The sequence below is a fragment of the Haemaphysalis longicornis genome, unplaced genomic scaffold (assembly GCF_048455015.1).
Source record: "Haemaphysalis longicornis isolate Haplotype H1 unplaced genomic scaffold, Haemaphysalis longicornis Haplotype H1 scaffold_7, whole genome shotgun sequence".
Classification (NCBI taxonomy): Eukaryota; Metazoa; Arthropoda; class Arachnida; order Ixodida; family Ixodidae; genus Haemaphysalis; species Haemaphysalis longicornis.
In genome coordinates, this window is record NW_027526422.1 from 167,292,524 (window position 1) to 167,313,253 (window position 20,730).

A 20,730-nucleotide genomic window follows, 5' to 3' on the forward strand; every position below is an offset into this window, starting at 1 on the left:
AGCATAGAAAAAACCTGCGGCCTGGCTTTGTGAATTTTCCGGGAATTCACCAGCTCGAGCAGAAGCGTTTTGTGATAGGAGGCTCTCTGATATGTCGCGTGCTTCCGACTGAAAAAAAAAAAAAGGCTCCGTTTTCATTTGCAATTTCGACGTTTCATGACATGTAATGGCAGTGGCACAATGCCAAGTGAACCAAGGCTTGTGCGAGATGGATTGTGAGTGTTGTCCTCCAACAAACACATTTCAGTCGGCCAAAAAAATAAGTGCTCAAAGAAACCACGAGAAGCGACAAGTTGTGCCAATGACCTTTAATGACATCTCTGCCTAAACAGTGTCAACCACTGGCCACCCGAAATCCTACTGCGGTTAGCGCAGCAGCAGCAGAGAACAAGCGACAACAAAGCAAGAAGTATCGAAGGTCAAAAACGCGACACGAGACTGCAGTGACATGCCGTACTGACTAGAGCACGACTGCCAGTCTCGGCTGTTATCCAAAGGCTGCAAGAAAGAAAACAAGAAAAGGTTCTCTTCCCGTATTTAGTAGTACATCCCAGGAAATGCACCCCACAAACACGTGCTTCCCAGCCATAGACATTTCGGGACTATACGTGCACTAGTGACAAGTAGGGGAGAGGGGGCATGGAAGGGGGGTGTTTGGCGTCACCAAGCAATCTTGTCTAGAGTGTAAAAGTTTCTCGTAAATTGTTTTGATTCTACCTGTTGTGCGTGCGTGGCATTTCTGCGATGCTTCAGTGTTGTGTGGGAAAGCCAGCGTTACCTCTGCATGTCTTGCAAAGAAGTTTTTAAAAAAATCTGCTTTATGGCAAGGCCAAGTGAACGTGGGGAAGGGGAGGTGCTCACACTGTACAACAAGAAATCCGTGAACCCCCCTAAGATGCCTTCGTGGGCCTTCTATCCACAAACCACCGGAAGTCACGCGACTACGGTCTTCAAGTGCTTAGCTGCGTCCCATGACACTACACAGTTGAAAACAGCTGAAACAGAAATACACGATTGGAGTCAATGCACTCGCGTTGTTTGGTTTATAATATCAGTGCACTGTAATCGTCAGGGAGGCATGCTCATTGTACAAACTACGTGAGCTGTCGATGGAAACAACAGAGTATGTTCACCGGAGAAAAAAGAAAAATAGAAGAGTGTGCCCAAAATCATGAACTTTGTTGGTATTGCAAAGCTTTGTGGAGGATATCTCTTACGTTCTCTTATGCGCTCACCAGTCGAATTGTTCCCACAAGGTGCGTTGAATGAGCAAAACTTCTGTTGGTACAAAATTGAAAAGCAAAGCAAAACACTTTTTGATGTCCCCTGTGTGACTGTGTACTTCAAGGACTATGGTGATGACTATTGTACAGGTTTATTCTTCTTCACTTCTACTTTGAATTGTTCAAAGCAGCATTTCCTGCCGATTTAGCACGATTAGCATGACAGCCTTAAGAAAAGCTGAAGCCGAAAAAGATGCAACTGCTATCGACCGTGACAGTGAGGCTCAGAGACTTTCATGAGCACAGGTGGCCTGAAGACTCAACCAAACCTCAGTTCTGTACACTAGCCCGAAGTGGCTTCAAATACTGAATCATGTAATAAGCCCGTAGCAGGTCGTGTCACCCAAGCAAACTCGTCTTCATTGTTCACTTGTATTGCTGAGTTTTTTTTTTTTTTCAAATGTTAAATATCACGAAATGGTGTCCCTTTATCTAGGTAGCTAAAATGGGAACCAGACCAAAGCTAGCCCACGACTGCTTCCAATGAAAAGATTGTGACCAAGTAATGCACAATTAATTCTGCGTCAGATTCATCAAGCAACTTTGCCAATGGCAACGGCGTGCTTATTTTTAACCACATCAATATGATACAGAACCACAGGGCAAAGATAAGCATAAATAAAAAAATTACACATTCAGCCAAGTTTCATAAAATTACTGTGGAACTGCTTGCACTGTCTAAAAAGCAGCCATGCCAAGCCCCAGTTCAAATTGACTTGGGTGAAAGAACATCAAAGTAAACTGAACTCTAATTCACCGCTACAATGAGAAGCTTAATTCATTTACTCCGTCATTTCACTGATTAGAGGTAGTCAATGGAGGTACAGTTCATTTCTAGAGCTCTATAACGCAAAAAGAAAATGCTTCAAGAACTGCTGCACGCTGGTTTACAATGCGGTTTGATGAAATCTCAGACTTCGAAATTAGCATTTTCGTACAACTCAAGGGTACTTTCAACTTGGTGTTTGTTGAGGCTTGATTTATATAGGATAACTGCCCTCAAAGCTTTTCAAACGCTGCCCAAGATCCCCACAATGTTGTCACATAATCCACATCGGCGATTTCAAACTGACTTTTTTTATAGCAACAAAATTTACAAAAATTGCAAGGCAAACTCAAAACACACCCTATGATGACTTAAAACTTTACCCTAAAAACATGATAGACAATGACTACAACTCTCTTTAGATAGGCTTTAAGGCAAATTTTCAGATATGAGAACAAAGTGGCTCTCTTGTTACAGGCAAGCAGTGCTATAAATAGCGAGTTAAGACTAATTTTTGACAAGATTATTAGATTTCCCTGGTCCCTTCAATTCCACCGTAACAAGATTTATATTGCATTTGTGTGCTTTAATTAATTGGCCAGTGAGGAAAATAGTGGAAATCAAATTTGCAGTCAGCAGAGCACAATGGGCCACAATTGGAAAAAATTGAAATTGAAACAATTGAAATTGAAACAAGAAAAATTTGGCCAGCTTCGCAATTGAGATGCAAAGGCTGAGGAAACGGCAGAGCTGGTGGTCTTCACTAGCCTTCTTAGGTCTGCCTCTTTCTTATGAGGAAGACAGTTAAAAAGTGTAGCTTTCTCCGTGAAAACTGAGTTAAATCAAAGTCCACAATCCACCCTCCTAAAGTACAAAATCCAACCTGCCATAGACCCCCGCAACTCAGCCAAAGTCCAAAGCCAATGCCTGCACTACGAACCCAAAAGAAAGAAATGCTTCACGCCCTGAATGCAATGATAGCGCAATCGGACAGACGACAGAGTCGTAACACAATGGACCCGTGTTCAACTGCCAGTCCACAGAAGCGCTTTTTCGTGAGGTGTGCACTCCCTACAGTTGCTCGTTGGCTTCTTGCCTGCTCTCCACTTTCCGTCACACTATTTGTCCCAGAATTTTCACCCTCTCCACTTTACCGATGATGACAGTTTTTTGTTGACGTTCTCCACGGACCGAGCTCAAGCTTCAACAGCTCCATTGTTAAAAAAAAAACGCCCCAGCAAATGAGTAAAAACACCAGAAAGCACAAACAAGAAGTAGCTAGCACAGCCGATTATATCATAAAAGCTGCCCAACATCCAAAATTAAAAACAATACTCAGTACATGTTCAGTCCAACAATAAAATTGCGACCAAAACACCACACGAACATCGGGCCTGCAAAAGGCGGCCTCGTTTACGAAACCGTAACAGCTGCACATATAGTTAAAAATGCATTAATAGGGGTTAGATTAGAAGCACAAACACGCATTCGCCTAACTAATCCATCGCAGCCATCGCAACAGCAATACCAACTAGACTTTTACGTGGCCCGCCCAAAAACAATGTGACCAGCGGCTAATTTTTCGCTCTCGTTTTCTCTAGCTGCACCAATTATAGATACTAAGTAGTTTAAATTGTGCTGGCACCGAAGATTCAAGGTGCGAGAGCGCAAATCGCTATTCCAAACAACAAAAATAAAATTGAAAAAATAACCAGCTTGTTGAACAGACACATTCGTGCGGAAAAAGTAACGTCAACGACGCGAAGCGCATTACAGTCGAACCCCGCTACAACGAACGCCGCTTCAACGAAATTTCCGCTTCAACGAAATATTTCCAATTCCCCGTCAGCTAGCCATAGAAGTCAATGCAACAAGTCCTCGCCACAATGAACCATTTGTCAGGCTTGCTTTCGCTTCAACGAAATTTTCAATGATTTGGGCTGGGTTTGAACAATTATTTTACAATAAAATAAGCATAGCGCCAGCTATCTGTAACTTTTTATACATTCAGGACGCTTAGTTTCACCGAAAATGCGCGTTGCGACCACACCGCCACCCAAAACAAAACAAAAAATAACTCATAGGCGCACGCCATTGCTTGATGGTGATAACGATGTGGCTGGCCGTCTTTACACGAGGCGCACATAGAGATAATATACTGACTCCGCAGGCCCGCTTCGCCAAGGCGGAGCCCCAGAGCTACAGCCAATCCGTATCCAGTTGAAATTGCATGAATGTGCTCCGCTGCTGGCGCGGTGCCGTCATGTATGCGTTGCGAGCAGCTGTCCTTGCCGTTTTCCTTCTACCATTCTTCATAGCCAAGAGCGAAACTCATGTTTGCGCGTTTGGTCTTGAAGCCCAGTCATCCTATCTTAGTCGTGAGCGCGCGGTCATGTTAAATGCAAGCGCGCGCGTCTTGGCTGCCAAGGTCAGTGGCTGCCGTGCCCTGTCAGAGGATAAGATAACGGCACTGCTCCTGCCACAAGCGAGAGGGGGGCTTCCCACGGCCTAGCAGCTATCTGCAAGTAATCAGCTCGGTGGACACGCCTTGTTGTACAGCGATACGTTTTGCGCCTGCATGCCTGCATATCTACGCATTCTTTGGGTGATGAAAAAAACAGATAACCATTGGTATGTTTGTTATCCGAATAAACATGAGTTATTGCGCGTCACTCCTTTTTCTAAACATTGTATTATGCTGCCAATGTTGCGGAAACGCACGGGGCTATTTTTCTGGCCTTTCCGTGGTGTGTTGGGGCAGATTTCGCCTCAACGAATTTTCGCTTCAACGAAATTTTTCGCACGTCCCGTCAATTTCGTTGTAGCGGGATTCGACTGTAGTACAAACTGCAAATCTAAACCACGGCTTTTGGGCGAACACATACTAGCAAAGTTTACAACGTACACCCAAGATGCCGGTAGCATGAGCAATGTTCACGCCGAGGTCAGGGCCACGGGTTTAAAAAACACTTAACCCCCAGGTTCGTACTAATTACTAGAGAGAAACCATGACTAGTAGTTCGACGGTTGATAGAATAGTAATACTAATAATAGTAAATATAATACTAAAAAGTGAGTATAAAACACAGTACAGGTACACTAGCTGTTGTTCCACAGTGTAAAGGCTGTTAGACCCACAACGCAATAAAAAAAGGGGCATGCAAAGTCACTGAACTGGGCTTCCGCTAGCCAGAGTTGGGAGTACAGTTCCAACTGCTGTAATTGTAGCCGCTAACTCAACTTCCCCTTGCTTTACCCAGTAACGCGGTTAGCTAAAAGAAATATACTCTCCACCTAAATAAAATGAGATTATACCTATGCCACGCTGGCTTGAGTGGTTCCGACTAAATACGTTACTTAGCCGACAGAAAACTGCCACACCTTACCAAAAGTGGCATCGACGTAAAACAAAGACCGCAGCATTCCAGACAATACTTTTGGCAATTCTCACTGAGAAGTATTGGTCTGTTGTCAAAGCTCACGCGTGGTTTAGAAGATATCCTTTTTTTTTTTTTTTCCCTAAACGACATAGTGATGTGGTGCTTGTGACACAGTCGAGTTACAGTTTCCGAACAGTGGCTCAATTCCCCCAACACTTAAGCTTTCGCTAATCTCTTATAGCATAAAGAATGCGTCTAAAATTGCGCATTTCTCATCAAATACCCAGACATACGCAACTTTCCACTCTCTGTTCACCATCTTGCTAGCATGAGTGTTTTGTTTAAGCTCCAACTGCCTTTGCCAACCATGAACCAATCCAGAGGGACAGACAACTGATTTTTGTGGAGTGCATGACCCCTATAGCTGATGTGAAAGCCAGCGTTTTATAACTGCCGTAACCAAAAGAAATTTCTAAATAAACACGCGGAAATACCTTTAATTTTGCGCTAAAATTTCTGATGCCTGAAAGGTGGCGCCATGTAGTGTATAAACGTGACACTACCGTTTGTGTATAAAGAACTCTGTCGGTTTCAACGCGCAACCCAAAACCACATAGAAGGATAAGAAATTTTGCACATTATTGTTATTATTGTTAGCAAAACCGTTTTGGGTTTAAGGCTTTTGAAGTAATGCGCTTTTGTTTGGGATAAAGAAAATATACTCGACAAAAATTGGTTGTCTTTCATTTTAAAGCAGCTTAGCTGCACCCAGCTGTCTTGGTGCTGCAACAGCAGACAACTTGGCTGGAAAGTATGCACCAGAAAGAAGTGATTCACACTAAATGACAGTTTCCAGAGGTAATACTCACGCCCTACCATGCAGACCTTCTCCACACAGCAAATACTACGTACATACGGCACACAGCCTCGCAATATGCTAACGGCAAACGTTCTGACCACCCGCACCAAACCAGATGACCTGTGTAATCAACCATCAACAATTTCTTGCAACTGTGTGTTTTCTCTATGTTCCTTTTATCCACAGCAAGTGAACTTTACGGCCCCGAAGAGTTCACTCGTTTCGAACAGCTTTACAGCTTTTTTAAGGGACAGACAACCGATTGTCGAGTGAAGTTCTTTAGCTCGTAAAAAAGCCAGCGTTTTATATAGTGGTCTTTCCAAATAAATTGGCAGAAATCTCTTAGGTTGGCACTAAACTTTCCAAAGTCTGAAAGGTGGTGCCATGAAGTGTCTAAATGTGATACTACCATTCGCATAAAAACAACTCAGTCAGTTTCGATGCATGATAAAAAAACTGCACAACGCAATAAGAAAGACTGCATTTTATCATTGTTTTAGCTGGAGACATGTTTCTAAATACCTGTTTTCGTGTCACGTACAGTTAAAAGTATGCTACCACACAGCTCACTGTTGTGGTATCCAGCCTTCATCTTGGCAGCATGCTTAAAGGGCCACGCAGACAAAATACAAGTTTGTTTTATTTGAAAAATTTCGTGTTTTATAGTGCCCTTTGTCCGGAAGAAAACGATGCCGTATTCACTGAGAAATTAATCAAATTAAGTTAAAGTTCTGATTCTCCTGCAAAATCGTGTGTTTTCATTACGTCTGCAATGACATCACAAGAACAGGTTTTCAAGCTAAACTTGGTGTGCTGCGGAGCCTTGTTTACCGTTAGCCAACGTAGATGGTGCCACCATACCGCGGCGGGCTGTTTTCTGCCTTTGCTTTGTTGTTGACCGTATTTGTACCCGACTTGTTTTTGTTAAGGTACAAAATTCTTGTTTCTTGAAACATGGTGTTCGCTCGACAAATACGGTCATGTAGGACACCGTCGCTTACACCAATCGGCCAGTGTTGTCTGAGATAACCCCAAAGCGCCGCAGTGCTGTGCGGCTAAAACAAGCATAGTGCGCGCAGTACCAACAGCAGTATGCATTGGTGCTTCTTTGTTTAGATGTACTTTCGTAACTTCCACTGTTTACCCCACCATTCTTACTTTTATAAAAAGAATGTTCCCTACATTTTAGCGCAAACAGCTCGTTCGGCAAGCTTATAAGCCGTGCCTAATTTGCACTTGCTTTTGCCACCTCAGCCAATCGCAGAGCTGGCTTGAATGACATCATAGGTTCTGTTGCGGGAAATCAGCTGGTGGGTCGCATGGCCATTCCCTTTTTTCCTAATTATGTGGCTTGTTTGAGTGAAGTTTACGTTACAAGTGGCGTCAGTATGATTCTAACGACGCAGTCTTTCGAATGAACCAAACTTGTGTTTTGTCTGCATTGCCCCTTTAATGCTGGCAGATCTAAAAATTCCGCTTTCAAATGTTCTAGGGCCCCATCAGGGTTTCAAGCGATGCCCTGTCATCTGGGATAGAGCTCATGCAGTCCATACAAATCGATTGTCTGTCCCTTTAACTAAGTGATCCAGCGTCATTCTAGAGTCACCGAATCGCGCGGCCTGGGTGACCAGCACAGTGGCTTGAAGATCCTTGGGGAAGGGAGGGGCGCCCACAGGTGTTTGCCAGTGACCCACTGACGCCGACATCCCGGTGCGTGGCTTGCAGAGTGCGAAGCGAGGCAGCGACTAGCGCAGGGAAGAGTGCACGTTGACGGGAGCCGGGGAAGGGTCATAGTGGGGGCGCTGCTCTCTCTGGGTGCCTCAACTGCATCACAGGTGGTAGACCTCTGGAGGGGGGACGGCGATCACCGGCTGTCGCCACCAAGGGGTGAGCCACCGGGACCGCTCTTGATTGGCTGCAAAGCACGCACCGAGTCACTGGTCTGCAGTCAGATATACGTTTAGTGTCTTTAAACACGTGTGCTTTTAAACATACATCCAGTAAACATTTGGGAGTAAGCACTTTCAAACATGTATCCCCTTAAATACGCTGCCAAATGGTGTGTGCTCTCTTTGTTACGAAATAAAATGACAAAAGCTGGCATTTGTCTAACTCAGTAGCCTTATATCCTGTGCTTTAAGAGCCCAGCTCTTAAGTACCCGCTCCTGCAGTTTCGTGTCGTCTGTTGCCACTGGCCTCGGTGCAACCGAGCGAATGAAGAGGACACCGAAGATAGAAGAGGCAGGAAACCAGAGGAGGAAATTATGGCAAAAGTGTGAGGGGGAGGGTGGTATACCGAAACCGTGTGAGACGTGCTTGGCGGCAGTGATGCGTTGCAAGATAATGCCACGGATAACACCTGATGACGCGATCACTTCCTGAGATGCAGCAGCTATGCACTGTCACCAAGAAGGCTGCAGTCTGTGCTGCGCTCAAATCTCATCAGGGTGTATTGCAATCACCAGCCAATTTTTTTTAATGTAAAGCAGAACATCAGTAACCCGTCGCAGTGATTAAGTGGTTAAGGCATTGTGCTGCTGAACCCAAGGATGCAGGTACGATGATTCCCGGCTGCGGCAGCCTCTTCCTAAAGTCCAATCATCGCGGGTACGATCAAAACACTCGAAAAATGTTTCCAACACCATCAGCCTTTTATTTCTTAGAGAAGTCTGTGATCGCGGTTTGCTTCGTGGAGGAAATGGGTGAGGAAATCACAATTTTGCGAAGTTCCTGTAGGTGGCTCAGTCCGCGCACACTGTCCGAGCAAACCATGCAGATGTCCTCCGAAATGGCCAACGCATGCGCAGCCCCTGTGATTGTGTGGCGTGGATATTCATCTGGAATCACTTGGGTCCTCATCAGCCGATTCCCGCGCTTCGACATTCAAAACCTCGGCAACGATATCGCTGTCCATCACTTTAAGTAAACCAGCAACACGTGTTTTTTTCTTTTTTTGTGCTCCGAGATCTGAAGCTCATTTGTACCATGTTTTAATAAAAATCTCAAGGCCACAATCCGATCTCGAAGTTACTTAGGTGCGCTGTCGATATCGGCTGTGAATCCGAATGTATATCCGAAGTGTAGCCGCAATTGAATCCGCCGCTGCTTCCCTTTCGAGACCAGACCTCAAGTGGGAGTTCAAATTAACTGAAGCACGGTTGAATCTGTCCGAATTATTGAAAGTTTTCAGTCACAGAACAATGCACATTTTGGACCGGACCAGATGCCGTGACCGAATTAACCGAAATTTCATAAACGGGGGTGAAATTAACAAGATTTTACTGTATCAATAAAGGCATTGCAAGGAGAATGCAAGAAAAAATAAATAAATACCCTGTGAGTTTTTCTTGCACAGTTTGTGTGTGTTTTTTTTTTTTTTTTTTCCGTCGCCAGAAACGGGAAAAATTGTTTCGGACCTGGTCGGCCGGAAAGTGGGCAAAAGTTTTGGACCGTAAAAGGGTTAAAAAAAGTTGTGATTTCTGAGCTATATGATGCCCCTTAAATTCCTGGTCGACAGCTTGCAGTAGACAGAACCAAAATGGATCCTTTGCTTGCTCACGCAAACCTTCCATATTTTCTTTCTGTGTGTGCTTTTTGCATCTCCATCTATTACGTAAAAGGCCCGTGAGTGTACCTCCCCAACAATGGAGTCTGAGAGCAGTTGGTGCGAGATTGCTAACCAAACAGACTGGAGAGCACTTCACAGTTAAAGGAACCCTGCAACACTTGCCATCTACTACTAATACTGTATTTTGGGATAAAGTCTATTGTCCCAGAAATCTCCTCCCACAAGAATTATGAAAATCCATTCACAATTAACGAAACTACGGGCGATGAGAAATCGCGCATAATCGTTCCCTCTCAACTCGAACGCGGACAAGGCGACGAAAGCTGCGCGCTCTCTCCCGAAGAGGGGGGCGGCTCGCGGCGTTCTCTTCGGCGGCCTTCGATACTTCACATGCCGGGTAGTTTTCTCCTTTTCTCCGCAACGCGGAGGGGCCTATTTCCGGTCTGGTGCCACAAAAAAGCAGGCATGGGTGCCTGCTCGCAAGTGCGCGCTCGGGCTGGTAGGGCGTTGTTGAAGCAATAAACGTTTGTAGTCGAGTGGTCCCGTTGAAAGGGAAGTATTGAGCTCATCACTCAAACTCCGCGCGCACTCAAAACACAAAATAAACGGCAAAACTGTGCCTACAGGTTCAGGCATAGAAGAGGTTCGTACACAGCGATGACGACGACGGAAATGGGAGAATCCAGCCGCGAAGTTGACCAGTGACAGCCGATCGGGCAGCCATGGCCTATGTGACGTCCCTTAGGCCATGCATAATGAGGACAACTGAAGAGAGAGCGGTTTGTTTTTCCGCGTCTTTCACATCGATTTGCGCGCTCACCCCTTCACGTGCACGTGTAATATTTGGCTCAGGTATTCCTGGCAGTGTAATCTAAACGTCGCGCAGGTTTACTTGCACTGCTCAAAGAGTGTTGCAGGGTCCCTTTAAACAGTCGCACGCATGGGGATGGATCGAGAACGCCAGGTTGACCTCACGAGTCGAGCGTTGAGCAAAGCTCACCTGTGCAGGCCGCTGCTCCTGGTTGATGCGTGCACGTGCTTCCGCATCTTCTTCCGAAGACCCAGGGTCTTCGTGCAGGAGCAGGTTGTCACGCGATGGATTGGCCGCGTCACCAAGCCTGGAGGCCACTGCTAAGGAAGCGCGTACATCTTCAGCACAAGAAATGGCCACCCCAAATGTGGTGTGAGCTCAGAGGAATACAGCAAATGCCTCGGGCAGAGGCAAATCTGCAGCGCAGACAAGGTATGCACTAGTGCACGAGCGAAAAAGAGACTGAACCGACGGAATGTCTTCGAAGCGGAATCCTATGTCACATGCCATGTCCCATAGGAAGGCTGCAATCTTTTGGTCATGTTGTAGCCATGCACAGCGAGGCTTTGTGTTACACCAGTTGCGAAGGTAGCTGGTACTTTGGGCTCCGCTTACTCCTTAGAAATTGTGAAGGGGAAAGCAGTACATGGCACATGTTAAACCATGAATGCAGCCTTTTTGTGTTTTGAGGAGCTCAACTGGGGCTGCGAAATGTGCACGCAATAAGGATACATTTGGCGGAAGTTGCACTTCTTGGTCCTGTGGAAGAGCCGAGCCAGTTGGGCAAACTTGCGCCGGGATGCTGCGTCAGTGCATGAAAAAGGAAAGAAGGAAAAAGAGCGGTCACAAAATGCAGCAGTGATTTCCCTACACCCCCCCTGGGGGGTGTGTAGACCACCCTAGTTTTTCTGGACACCCTCCTTGAATCCCCAAATTTCACTCTTGTTAGTCCTTGTATGGACCTTTTCCTCCCGCACATAAACACACATATAATTTACTTTCTTCATTGATTCGATGCCGTTCTTTGTTTACAACCGTCATCTTTGCAGAAGCTCTTTCAGCATGTACATTTAAAATGGGCAATTTGGCGAGGCGAAGCGCTACGGAAGCTAATCCTGGCGTTTTAATAAATCGGGAGCGTACAATCGGTGCCTGATTTATAAGTGCTGCATAATTCGTGTACTACCTAAACATAGTTTCAAAAACTCAAATTTCGTCACTGGTCCTGGTAACAAGTTCGAAAATGTCCTTATACGATGAAAAATGGCGAGAAATTTAAAAAAAAAAACTGAATACGGACCTTTCATGGTAAAAAATGAATTTCTCTAAATTTGTTTTTTTTCTTAGATTGAATAGAAAGCACCGCCTCTCAGGTGTGTATGTATGTGTGTATATATATATATATATATATATATAGAGAGAGAGAGAGAGAGAGAGAGAGAAATGAAAAACGTACGTCACGGGGATGAGCGTTTGGTTAACAGACGTCTATTATTTAACTAGTGGGATAAAAAAACAGCTTTTCTAGTTTATGAACCCCCCCCCCCCCACCAGAGCCATTGAGACACCCCCCTTGATTCGATGCCTGGGAAAACCCCTGGAATGCAGCCTTGTGGGCTGCCTGTGACAGTGCGACTGAACATGCAGCTGGTCCCTCCACTGCACTGCCATTCACAACTATGTCTTGCAGTACAAGCAATTGAATGTCGTCTTCAGCAAGCAAGCATTGTGTCGGTTCTTTTCATTTTTTAATGGCGGAAACACTGCTTGGTCACTTATTGATGACTCGTGGTCTGTCATTAGCTCAGTGCCAACGTTGGGTTTTGTTCTTGTAATAATGTGGTACGGGAGCAGGAACTTTGTATCCATCACTGAGGGAATTCTTGCGGCAATGCACTTCCCTCCTCTCAGAATTATGAATGTGTAGGTTGGATTCATGCATGCACGCACGCACGCACACACGCACACACACACACACACACAATACTACTTTCATTTGTTTTTTAGCTTTGCTACTGTACTGGCAACTCCTGGCAACTACTGGCAAATTAACTACTTTCTGGCAAACGTAATAACTCCTGGCAACTAGTGGCAAATTAACTACTTTCTGGCAAACGTAATAATGCGCCAGTAAGAGGCCAGCCTCCAGATTCTAATCATAGCTTTCCTTTTGTGCATGTTTGGCATTTTTCACGCAGCTTCAATATTGACACAAAAATATATTACTAGTGTACATTTTGTGTGGTGTAGCAGAAAGGCTGCATGCATTGTGCGATAACAGCTGCTTCTTCCGTCATCACCATGTCTGGCACAACAAAAGTCATAAGGGGGGGGGGGCAGAAAATGCCTCCACAGAAATGCAAATCGACCACAGACTCCAATTCCACAGTGACCTATAGCCCACAATATTACACCATAATGTGGAGAGAGGTTTCTCCACATAAACAACATAGTGATTCCATCGTCCTCATCCCATTAATACATATTGAAGCTGCATCAGACTAACCCATGCTCGTTGTGTGAAAGGAAAAAAAGATGGGGTGTGGGTATGGTCGTTACATACATATTTAAAAACATTTTAAAAACTTCGTATTTTAACTCTTTGGCTACTGCCGGAAATTGACCAATTTTTAGGGCTCTAAGAAAACATTTTTTTCCTGCTAGAAGAATTGGTTAGGCACTAATTACAGGAACACAAAATGCAGATTATTTAACGGCCTTTCCAATAACACCAGTTTTTTAAAAGTTTTTATATATCATAGTTGCGAAAAAAAATATCAAAGTCAAAATTTTTGTCAAGTTGTCGAAAAAAATGATAAAAAAGGAGTTGTGTATATCAAACCACCGGTAGTAGAAAGAAATTAGAATATACAATTTGTAGGGAAACGTCATTTCAAAAACACGCCCTAAAAAAATGTCGACTTGTGCGGAACAGTTTGTCAGATATAAATAAAATATGTTAGCACGAACGGTGCTAGTGTCATGCGGTGAAGCCCAACCTCCAATTCAAAATGTGCAATTTCGGGTGGTTCCCTGGAATAAATCTGGCGGTTTGACATTATCAGAGGCACCAATTTGCCCCCACATAACGTAAAAACACCTTGTCAATGACTGACTTTGCATTTAAAGCGAGCACAATATTTGGGACAAGCACGCGATGCGGAAAAAAACATGCTTGAAGTTGAAAACGGACCGCCGTGGTTGATGGTTGTTGACGGTCACGGTCAGTTATCTCTCAAAACATAAAGCTGAGCTTTACTATCATCTTCTTGCTCGCAATTGTAGCCTTGCTCGCAAAAATGAGGTACGATGCGCTAGAATCGTGCCCTGCAATCTTTGGTCGAGTACCAGTTGCGCGATGAAAAAGATCAGCACAACAAGCCTCCTCTATTGCAGCGCCACCTAAGTTTTCAAATGAAACAGTGCAAAAACTTATCGAAGATTCCGTCCGAATAGACAGTTCAACTAAGCAGCAACTTTAGACACCCGGATACACCCTCGCATGGAAACGAAACTGGAAGGCGAACAGCTGGCAGTGTAAGGCCGGTTTGAAGCGCTGTCCTCGGCGGAACAGATATCTGGCGACTGGGTGCAATCTTTTGACTTGCATTTGAAGTTCTTATCACAGAAATTGGGTTAGGGTGGGGGGAAATCAGGAGCGGCGTACTTTGTTCGAGGATCAGTCGCGGACGTTCCAGGCGCCATGGCAGGTAGCCTTGAAGTTGGGTAACAGCGTAGTAGCGCTAAATATGAATTTCGCAAAGCAGAAACAGAACCGAAACTGCTGTAAACTGTTCGCGAATGGTCCTGGGGTAAGTAGAACTACCACAGAACTTAGAACAACGTGCACAAAGGCAATATAACTGCCTAAAATAATAAAGTAGCTTAGCAACCAGGCACTGCTTGACATTTTCAGCCGATTTCTGGGATTATTACTGTCAGAGTGCGAACCTGACGATTGAAAATCATTTGCTGGTTCACCATTCACGCCCTGATAGCAAAAAACAAATGCTGGTGCAGAGTAATTACGAGTGGCCCGCATTCTTCGTTGGCAGCATTGACGCGCGACGACCATGCCCCTTTGCCACACCCAGGTGATTCAAAAGCGTGTCAAAAATCACGTTTCCGTTGCAAAAATGAAAAAAAACTGATTTTGAAAGGCCATTTCCTGATCTAACTCTGAATAGCTTTACTTGTTCAAGCAACACCTCGAACGCTATGAAAAGGCGCTCCCAAAGTATCGATCAAATTGATCGATTTGGATAGGCGCGGTAGCGAAAGAGTTAACACACCTTTCAGAACACTGCAGACAGACCTGGTAGCCTCATGACGGATTTAAACAACTCCTGAAACGCCTTTCTTTCAGATACTTGCCAAGCCCTACTTCTTTTCTTTATGTCATGCAGAGATATACTCAAAGAGAATGATCACGATTGGTGTAGAAATAAAAAAAAGTTATAAAGCTTTTGAATCTAAAAATACACGAGTAACAACAGCTTAATTAATGAGGGCAAGAAGGTCCAACATACCTGAAAAATAAAGGCGCAAGAAACACAAACTATAAAGAAACAAAGAAAGCTGCAAAATAAAGTTTTCAGCAATACAGTTAACTTAGAAGCTGTGCCTTGCATGCTGTGCTTGTTTATTCTTCGTCCATATTTTTGGCACCATTAATTTTTTTAAACTAGAAATACAAGGAAATGCAATACCGCCCGTCACACCCCGGTCCTCTGGATTCTTCCATGGCCCGTCACACCACCATCCCAACAGAAACGTAGCAGTCATCATTAATGATCAGCGCACGAAAACGAGACACGAAAGGGAGTAATGGACAGGGCCGCGGTGTCCTGGCCGTTGCTCCCTTTTTGTGTATCGTCTTTCGTGTGCTGATCATTAATAGTGAATTTTCACCAACTCGCACAACTCACAGCCATTCCGAACTAGAAACAAAGCAGCCCTGTGGCTTAGAATGCAATCGACAGAACTGTGCGTAGCGGCGAAGTGCTCCCGAGTCCCGTGCCAATAAGTGAGAAAGAAAGGTTTCCAGGATTACCTTTGCCCATGTTCTTGAGGCGCTCCCGGAAGGCGGCGTCCGTCTCCTCTGTGTGTGGCAGGCTCACCCAAGGCTCCTCCTCGCTGGCCGCCTCAGCGGGACGCCCTGCGTATTTATTTATTTGTTTGTTTGTTTATTTATTTATTTATTTACTTGTAGATACTGTGATCTCGTAACGAGATCTTAGCAGGATGGGTTACGTCTTTGTAACAAGTGCATAACATGACACAGAATTATACAGAAACATAGTCGACGGCAGGTAAAAAAAGAAAAGACACAACAACAACAATTAAAGCAAGTGCGACTCAAATAAAGGTACTGAGCTTTGTGAAAAATCATCGTTTGCCAGGTCATTCCAGTCTACAAGGCCACGTGTGAAAAAAGAATACTTAAAACAGTCATTTGGTGGCACAAGTGGTGTAATCATGAGGGATGAGGGTGTAATCACTGGAGATAAGTGAAGAATTTACTCAACCCGTTTACTACGGTGGAGCCCAAATTATGTAACTATAGCCGGCCGCACAAGAGCGTCAAATAACTGCCAATGTGGAACCCAGAAAAGGAGACTGTGCCCCTCAATACAGGGTCTCATGCTACAGCAGGAACGTCACTTGGAACTACTAGTTAATACAGGTACAAAGGAAACCTGTAAAAAGAAAAAAAAAATTCCCTGAGTGAAAGAGAATTAAGTGCTGGCAGTAGTTGCACCTTGTCTGTGGTCCACCTCACTTTCACCCTTCAGCAATTTCGTAATGCTTTTTCTGCTGCCCTGTGTAACCAGTAGGACCTTTCTCTTTCGTTTGTTTGTTTGTTTTTCCTTTGCATTTACGACGATGTGATGTTATTTTGTTGTCGTATTTGAAGTAGTCTCTCCGCAACCCTTTTCACCAATACGTCCCGTGTATTGTATTCCACTGGTCATTCTCCACCCTACAACAATGCCCATGAGTGCGGCTGACAGCTACCACCCAGAAACTCCTGGACTGGAAACACCCCTCACCGCCACAGTCTCCGCCAATGAACTCTTGGAAAACATAGAAATTGTACTTTTTACTCCCATCACTTGAATGGTTTTGACATCTTATCCCGTAGCATGAATATGCGCAAAAGTTTTTTTTATAAATTTTGTCACATGCCTGAGGCTTCCTGGCACAGCTTTGAAACTACGCAGAGAAGCTGACACAAAAGTGTGTGCAGCGTGGTGAAGACAGGACTCCCGTGCCTAGCAGCAAAGTAAGCTTTTAGGGGCGAAGCCCCTTGGGGGCTGGGGCGGTCGGCGTCTCCTGTCGTCGCCGCAATCGTCATCTCATGTAGTCACAGTACTAAAACACCAGAAACCATTTATGCCTTGTGCTATAATATAACGCATGCTAAAAAAAACGCCGGGACACTTGTTTACACCTTGCGCTAGAAAGCTTCGTGCTACAAAGACAAGAGACTTGTGCAGCAAAGCTGTATACCTTTACCTCCCAATGATTTCATCTTTGTTGGCAAAAATGCCAAGGCGCCAAGAATACACTTATATACACTGCATGCTTCGCCCCTCACCAGGTTTCACGATAGTGGAGATGGCCCTGGATTTTTTTTTTTTTGTCTTTGTGAATTCTTAAACATTAGAAATAACTATACTATCTCTACTTGTAAAAGCACGCTACAGATGAAGTTGACAGACGAACACAATAAGCAGAGCATGAAGTTCGCACATTCACAAACCTCCAGTCATTTTTTTCCCCCAACTTAGTGAGCTTCTTCACGAACCTCCCTGGCAATTCCCCAACTTTCCCAGCCACCCAAGCTTTTCCTGAGAGTTCCCAGTCACTGGACACCCGAGGGGAATTTGCCAGACATGCTGCTACTTCTGAAAAAGCATGTGCCACATAATCTGGGAACACGTATCTGGGAGTTCCACTGCTGCTAACGTTGCACTCAAAACAGGAGCGCAGCTGAAAGTTTGGAAGTTGACACATCAGCTTAAAACCTCCGCAGTGGCTCAGTGGCTAAGGCGTTGCGCTGCTGAGCACGAGGACTTGGCTTCGATTCCCGTCCGACGTGGCCGCTTTTCTGATGGAGGCGAAAAGCAAAAATGCCAATGTGTACGAGATTTCTGCGCACGTTAAAAATTCCCAGGTGGTCAAAATTAATCCGGAGCCCTCCACTACGGCGCGCCTCGTCGCCAGCGTTGCGTCGGCTCGTTAAATCACACAATCAATCGATAGATCACTTTAAGAAAAAATAACTGCGCACAAATAAACAACAAGCAAGTGCTCAAAACGGGTGCTTGCTGGGAGAAAAATTTGTCAGGGCTTGCAAGTTTTTCTGCACTAGCAGCTGGTTCTTTCCATAAAAAAGTGACTTGACGAACAGTGACCTATAAGGGCTCACAGCATGGCATGGGAATGCCATTACGACAATGTTTGGAAGTGCCATGCATTGAAAAAAGAAAGGTTGCCTTACCGTCATCGGGGACAAGACCAGCACTGCGTTCCATCTCCTGATTCTGGATGTCTGTGAGCAGATGAGAAAACAGAGCACACAGTTCCACACCCACTTAGTATAAGCAGTAATGGAAGGGCATAATGCTCATATGGAATAATAATTAGCCCTTCATTTTGATCATGCAGGGGTTGTCAGTTCTCCTAGGCTGGTTAATACCGAGCTGATTGCTGAAGAACACATGTGGCGAATAGGCTGAACATTTGCTTTATGAGGCTATGCGCTTCCCAGCTTGGCCTATTTATGCCTTCAGATTTTATTCTGTACACGATTCTTGCAACTGCGATAGCATGTGCTGAAGCGACACGCGACCCAGCAGATACACCTGCGCTGTGACTGCTGAATTGATTGGAGTGGAATTTGACATCTGTGGAAAAAACAAAAGAAGAAAAGGCAGCAGAGAGCATGGAAACACATGCAGGTCACATTGCAGTTTAATCAGTAAGCTTCTAATGAGTGCGAGAGAGAAACATTTTGGCCATTTTAGAGCACTTTGCACGTTTTGGCAGGACGAAAAAAAGTTAAGAACTACTGTATAAGTCGGAATATAGGTTGAGATTTTTTACCAATAAATTTGCCAAAAAGTCACCCCTCGACCTATGTACCGGTCATTGGCATGAAGACGCCTGGCCACCTGCAGAGATCGGCTCTCACAATGTTTGACATGAGTGTCCCATGCTTGCTGCTCGCTTCGTGATGACATGGTCTTATGGGCATTTAAGAAGTGCTCCATAAGCACTACCTCAGACTGCGCCGAGGACGAATTGCTCAGTGGGAGGCAGCTAGACAGAAGCGGTTGTCCAACAAGACACCAGATGGGTCTAATGAGTAACCCTAGACAAAACTAATGCTTATCGCTTCAATAAAATGATGTTCATAACGTTCATTTTAAGCGCAGAAAAAAACAGGGACACAGTAGACGAGGACAAGCGCTACTTCCAACTGAATTTTACTGAAACAAGGGGAAATATATAGCAGCGAAAATACAAGAGATACAGAAGAGGTTACGATTACACACAGATTAAAATAACGGAATCGCTTGCCGCTGTCCCACACGTGTCAGCTAGTCATTACCACGACCAGTTCTTCTTTAAGAAAGCTGCCTCCTTATCGGACAAAGCTTAAAATTTTTTAAGCCTTTTTAATTTTTTAATTTTTCTGCGCTTAAAATGAACGTTATGGAATACCAACTAGCCCGAACGCAAGCCCTTCTTCAAATAAAATGACGTTGTGTGCCTAACTTTTTTTTTGCCATTTTTCGGCCGCAAGGTAGGGGGTCGACCTATATTCCGACTTATACGATATTCCTGCCTAAAGTTTCAATGCTGCACTAACGTTTCCCACTTGTGACAACCTGTAAAACTCGTATGTGCGCAGCAACAACTTGGATCCCAAGATTATACTCTCCAGCGGTGCATTGTTCTTGTGCCCGATGTCAAACCTAGAGGTGTCAAGAGTAAGAAACAGGTTCACGCCTAGATTTAAAAAAACATGAACACAACTTGGTGGTAATGGTTCCCCAGTAAACTTGAAAATGATAACTGCAAACGCGAGGAGCAACAAAACGTGAACGTAACATCCTGAAAAGTGCACCTCACAGAATCACAGCTCGGCCCTACACTATTTCGCATCACTCTCTTTTCTACACCATGTCGAACAGCACATGACTCCACTCGGAAAAGTTGGCTGGCATCATTCCCAGTCATGGGTGCAGTGTCTCCTTGGACTTAACAGCACAATTTGTGATGCCTTCAAATCCGAGATTGGGGACAGGTGCTCTCGTAGGGGCCATTCATGTGCCTATGAGTACAGAACAATGTGTCTAGGCTTGGTAAGTAGCTTTTACGAGTGAGGCTGAAATGCACGGCCCACTTGCTGCCAATCGTCAGTGATGCGTTAATTTACGGTCTACACGTCCACAGCTCAAGCTGAAACCGCTCCACCTCATGGATCGCATCGCTTAACTTCTCCAGCCACAGGAATGATGCCACTGTGACTCCTCCGTCTTTGATTTAACAGCAAGACGAAAAGGTGCAGCGAGGAGACAGACAGAGAGACGGGCAGTCCCGCGAGCGACCCACCGCGGTTGAGTGTGCGCACGAAGTCCGGGTCGCTCTGCAGCTGCCGCACAAACTCCTGGTTCTGCAGCAGGATGGCCATGCGCTCGTCCTCCAGCAGCTGGGCGTCCGCCTCCGCGTTTCCCCCGCCCACCCCGCCCCCGCCGCCGGCCGACAGGCGCCGCTGCTGGCGGGCGTTCTCCGCCATGCGCTGCTGCAGCACCACCGCACTCAGCTCCACCGCCTGCGCGAGGGGAGAGGGGGGTCACTTACATTGCTTATAACTACAATGGACTACATTGCTTATATAGTCCAGCCTGCTTATAACGAACACATCTGGAAACCGAAACCACTTCGTTATATCCGTTTTTCGCTATATCTGGACATAAAATACAGAATAAGCGTTGACAGTCAAGAAAACCTCGGAAAGCAAAGGGGAGACCAGACCGGTATTCTGGAG

At 45.1% G+C, this 20,730-nt stretch overlaps 1 protein-coding gene across 2 annotated transcripts in view; it reads right to left on the bottom strand.

Annotated features, from left to right (window-relative positions):
* Window positions 1–293: 293 nt before the first annotated feature.
* Window positions 294–20,730, bottom strand: part of LOC144147206 (CUE domain-containing protein 1) — a 31,717-nt gene continuing 11,280 nt past the window's right edge. For both annotated transcript variants that reach the window (XM_077679278.1, XM_077679277.1), the window contains exons 5-10: window positions 20,295–20,514; window positions 18,175–18,225; window positions 15,721–15,825; window positions 11,400–11,469; window positions 10,857–10,974; window positions 294–8,203 (exon numbers count right to left, since the gene is read on the bottom strand). In XM_077679278.1, coding sequence (XP_077535404.1) covers window positions 8,153–8,203; window positions 10,857–10,974; window positions 11,400–11,469; window positions 15,721–15,825; window positions 18,175–18,225; window positions 20,295–20,514 — 615 coding nt within the window. In that variant the 3' untranslated portion in view covers window positions 294–8,152. The remainder of the gene's footprint in view (window positions 8,204–10,856; window positions 10,975–11,399; window positions 11,470–15,720; window positions 15,826–18,174; window positions 18,226–20,294; window positions 20,515–20,730) is intronic.